The 5,371-nt window shown below is 34.4% G+C and overlaps 1 protein-coding gene across 1 annotated transcript; it reads right to left on the bottom strand.

Annotated features, from left to right (window-relative positions):
- Positions 1-900: 900 nt before the first annotated feature.
- Positions 901-1,584, bottom strand: LOC18039241. The gene is made up of 2 exons (XM_024182501.1): positions 1,363-1,584; positions 901-1,269 (listed from the first exon to the last, which is right to left on the bottom strand). The coding sequence occupies exons 1-2, from the start codon at positions 1,582-1,584 to the stop codon at positions 901-903; spliced, it is 591 nt and encodes a 196-aa protein (XP_024038269.1).
- Between the last annotated feature and the right edge of the window lie 3,787 nt (positions 1,585-5,371).

Here is a 5,371-nt window from a genome sequence, read left to right as displayed (position 1 = left end):
TCATAATTATATAACATGTAACAAAATACATCCAAGTTATCAACTAATAAGAAAAAATTAGTTCAATCATTTCTTTAATTTTCAAAATTAAAAATTGCATCATTGATATATTCTCCCAAACAAATAATATTATCCAAATTAAAATGATAATAAATAATATAACTAAAATGTTAACGGAACATGAGAAGTGTCGCAATTTGATCACGTTCTTGGTCCATTTCACGTACGTTGAATGAACTTATACTTTGTTCTTCATTGTTCTCTTCCCTTTGATTCTCACTTTCACTTGTTGGAAGCAATTCGTCATCATTATCAAAAGGTTGAAACTCTTAGTCATTGTCTGCATATTTTCTTATAAAATTGTGAAGAACCATTGAAGCAATCACAATTTTCACTTGCTTACTAAAAGGGAAACTAGGCATTTGTCTCAAACATTTCCATCTATTTTTCCAAACACCAAAAGTCCTCTCAATTGTACATCTCAAAGAAGAGTGGGCATGATTAAATATTTCTTTTTTTCCTCTTGGTTGACTTCCACGTCGAAAATCTAGAAGATGATATCGTTCACCTTTATATCCCAATTGGTTCAAAATATTCTTAATATAAGAGCATAAATAAAATAAGATAAAGTAAACAATAGTCTTGAATATAAGAACAAGCTATAAAATAGAACTACAAAGCGTCTTTCATGAACTTCAACCACTCAATTTGAGCATCGCGATTCTTGATTGCAGCAAACATCTCCCTATTCTCCTTCTTAAGAAAAATTTTAGTGGCATTCAAATATAGCTCACTTTTTATCTCAATCTCAGGCATACTATATAGCACTTCCATTACTTCTGCAATGCTACATCCATTTTCACCATTTCTTATAGCTATAGATGGTCTACTCTCTACTGCCTAACACAAGCGATCCAATTGTTTAGACAATCTAACTGCAGCTCCATCTCGTTTTCGAATTGGTAATTTTCTTTTCCTTCCATTATCATGTGTAGATGCTATGGGAGTACCATTATCAATGTCAGTCTCAATATTCTCTAGTCCGCCAAAATTATTTGGTTCAATATTGACATTCTTCTCTTGAAAATACATATTATTATCCTCACCAATATATTCATTAGATGGTCCACCCTCACCATCATTTGGTACAAAACCCATAAATGGTGCCCATGATCCTTCTCCTATAGCAGCAACATCTTTGAATAAAATTTCTAGTTGGTCAGCATTTATCAAGCCTTTAGAACGAAATTTAATGCCTTCAGGTATCTCCTACAATATGCAAAAGGATTATATGTTAATCTAAGTTGCTCCCAAAATCATTTCCTATTACACTATAAAATAAAAAAGGTTAGAAATTTGCACCTTCAATTTTCTCTCCCACCATTCATCGCTACCAGTAATTGTCTGTTTTACAGGATACCATCCTAAACCAGTTTCATTTCTCAGCAAGTTTGTCCAAAGGTGCCAATCTTTTTTTAGGATGTCCCACTTGTTTTTCAATTGTTTTTGTTCATAATCTCTACCAGTCATGAAATGAAACTTAGCAATAAGAATTTTTCCACCCAATCTTATTAAAGTGACCATTTGGTAGATTCCCAGCCAATGTTTCATTCACGCAGATCTTAACAAAATCATCAGTGGTAACATTACCCCAATCTGCCTTTGATTTTTTTCTCTTTTCTTCTGTAGTAGTTGTCATTCTAGACAAAGGATAACTAATATTATTATATAAAAAAATAACGCACAAATAAAACAAAGATAAAATGAATTTCAAATATAAAATAATAATTGGCATGCATTATTGAATAATACAATAAAAAGGAAGATGAAACAGTAGCAAATGGTGCCAATAATTTAATTTATAATGAATAATATAATATAAAGAAAGATAAAAGAGTAGCAAGTATGGTAAGAGTGTTTCCAGAACAAAGAAGATACGAGTTGAAAAGGGGGAGTTGAAAAATGTTAGTGAATTTATATTGAATAATATAATTAAAAAAGATAAACAGTGGCAATAAACCTATTGAATATTATAATAAATTGGTCATGGGTCTTAAATACATATCAAGTACATGATAAAGACAAAGAAGAAAAAAGGTTAGAATAATATGATAAAGACAAAAAAGAAAAAGTAGCAGGAAACATTACCTGACATGCTTCTCACGGCTTTGACTTTGCTTTCTCAAGTGTTGGGTTAGGGATTGTAAAATTAAAGTGCTAGTTATTAAAAAAAAAAGAGAGAGAGAGAGAGATAAAGTGAAGTGGCGACAGCAATATGTTTATATGGTGGCAACAATTTTCGTTGGGTAGGTTTTATACAAAGGGTATTATGTAATTAATGAAATATGTCAAGGATATTTTTGATATTATATATTTTTTGGAAAAGCTCTCTAACCTCTATTTCAAAAGCTCAAATTTTGGGCTTTTGCTAATAGAGGTAAATTTGCTTATTTAAGCTAAAAAAACTCTACTAAAAAAATAACCAAACACTATAAAAAATTTTAAAAAGTGCTTATGGAATTAAATAAGCACTTATGACTTTTAAATAAGTCATACCAAACAGGCTCTAAGCCATACCAAACAAGCTCTTAGTTATTAGATCTTTGATTTGTTTGTAATTTGTTTTCCAAGTCCACTAACTTTCTATATCTCTACTTCCAGTAATTGTTTCCTCATGGCCAGTAGTTTCCACTTCTTTTTTTATGGGCTATTTTTCGGTTTCTATTGTGGGCTTTTCTGTGATAAGCATGACAATAGCCTGAATGATTTAGATGGTTTCTTTGTTGGAAGTTACTAGTTACAATATTAGAAGCAACAACTCCTTTTGCCTCGGAGATATTTCTTTGTTTTCCGGTTCCTGGCCTACTGTATTTGAGTTGTCATCGTTGTTGGTCGCCGCCTTCTCATTAATATTAGGCAAACTGTCAAATGAAGGAATGTTTTGGAGTTGGGAGGCAGCATGAAGAGTGCTACTTTGGATTTGGTTAGGGTTAAATGGAATTTATGGTTCCTGATGTTCGAGGAACTGTTCACTTAGAAGCCTTTATCAATTTTTGATTTCTGAACCTGATTCTTCTCCACCGGTGGCATGGCTTTCAGTGATGGCTTAAATTTAAAATCCATGGATTAAGGCTTCTATTTTATTTTTTTTTTGTTTTGACCACGAGGTATTCTGGGGAGGGCCCCAACTGTGGGAGGCACCTTTAAGCCCGTACCACAACCTAGACTAGAAGTCCCCATTTGAACTGAGAGGCACAGGTTCTCCCAACAAAGGCGACTTCCCTGCGACTCGAACTGGGGAGCAAACCCAGTCAAGCCACTTAAGGAGACACCATTGCCAGTGGAGCCAACACTTTGTTGGTGGATTAAGGCTTCTATATTTGTATTGGTTAAAAATTCTTCACATTCATGATAAAAGATGGCGTGGGCGACCACATCAATAACAAAAATCTGACAGCCTTTCAGACCTGGCTGGCAGTATTGCTACATCTAGTTGTAATCAAATGCCTTATTTAAGAGGTTGAGTTAATTATGTTGATGTTAATACTGATGCGAAGAAGCTGGCATGAATAATTCTCTGAGGGGCGCATGTTCACTTCTTCTACCGTGCCTATTTGGCTGCCTATGAAGTGCCCCACCTCTTTTGTCATACGTACAGTTGGTAGATTTTGAACTTAGACCCAAATTAAGGCATGAGAGAAATCAAGTTTGTATGTGGCCCTTATTCCTGTTGGCTCAACTAGAATAATAAGTGCATTTTAAAAAGCACCATGGTCCCCTTTAAGCACACGAATACGATCCATGTGTGAGTTGAACTAAAAAAGGAATTTATTACCCCCAAGGTTGTATGTCCTAACTGCATTGAGGGGCTTCCACATTTGCTAAATTGCTGCCTCTACCCTTTCTCTCTTTGCCAATTTATTGGATAATATTTTCTCCACTAGACTCAGTTTTAACTTTTTCTCTCTTACAATGCCTAATGTTGCGGACCGCCCAAATTCCTATCCTAAGTGCCCACAATTTCAGGTTAAGAACTCAAACATAAGCCAAGAGTGCCAGTTTGACTCGATTCTAGAATTTTCTAACAAACTCTAGCACATCTCAAGCTTGTATATATCTAGAATTCTCTACACATCTCTAGCACTTGTAAATATCTAGATATTTAAGTAAGTTGGTAAAATTCTCTAGAACCCTAAAGCTTGGCAAGCCTCCTTATAAATAGGGCATGACATTTGGCATTTGAAGAATTAAGCTAAGAGCAAGCAACTCAAGTACTCTTGTAAGCACTCTTGTAAGCTCTCTTGTAAACACTTTGTGAGTAATATAATTTTTTTTCTTTCAGCTCAATTGCTCTCTTCTCTCTAACTCTTTCGAAAACCTCAAGTTGTCGAGAAGCTCAAAGGTTTACTTAGCAACTTTGGGCAAGAGTTGTCAAAGTGCCGCACGGATTTGTTGCGCAAAACACTCATCTAAAACACTCATCTCATGACAGTAAACTCCCTAACAATGTGGCAATTGCCCCATCTTCATCAGTAAGTGATAAAGATCGACAAAGTTACAAGATCTCCTCTGTACCCATAGGATTCTGAAAGAGAAAAAGAAACATGTAGTTGTAAAAGAAGTTACTAGAGGATAAGAGTTGAGAAAGATAAGCTTTTGAGGGTAATAACTGAGTGTGGAAAAGTTTGACATAGTTCAAGAGAATAGGTTGCAGTGAAAACTTATGAGAACCTAAAAGAGAATTCACCATTCGGAGTGATTGATTCACGTTCGTTAACGTGGAGGAAAGCTTCCACAAATGAGAATTTAATTTTTTAAAATAAATATACAAATGTCATAACATCATTTATTTACTGTACAGTTGACATGCTACCTTCAATGAATTTTAAAATTTCCGGAGAAATTGACCTTACATTGTATATGGTTAACAGATGATAATGGCTAGCTATGTACAATGGAGAGCGATGGTTGGTGATTTGAGATGTGACAGACGAATTAAAGTAAGTGTGATGTGAGATTTGGCGAGGATCAGAGGACAGAAAGCGACGCATGGAAAAGAAAATTTGTAGCTCTAAGTGGCAAGAGCCCCCAAAGTTGTAAGGGTTGGAAGGTTGGTAGTTTGAATCCAATTGGGTCTTTGACTACTTGTTTCTGTGTTCAAAGGTTTTGACAATAGTTTTACAGATGATTAATTCAATTGAGTCGATCACTCTTTCTGCTGCAATACATTTTCAAAACTATTATATATAGACAAGGGCAGAGCTGCAGTCCTTTAAAAATACCTTTATTTTTACATTTGTTAATATTTGTTGGATTAAAAATGAAGAAACGTATTAAATTTGTTAAAATATTTAAGTTTTTATCTCCATGT

Source organism: Citrus clementina, unplaced genomic scaffold (assembly GCF_000493195.1).
Source record: "Citrus clementina cultivar Clemenules unplaced genomic scaffold, Citrus_clementina_v1.0 scaffold_6, whole genome shotgun sequence".
Classification (NCBI taxonomy): domain Eukaryota; kingdom Viridiplantae; phylum Streptophyta; class Magnoliopsida; order Sapindales; family Rutaceae; genus Citrus; species Citrus x clementina.
This window is presented reverse-complemented; position numbering and strand designations above follow the sequence as displayed.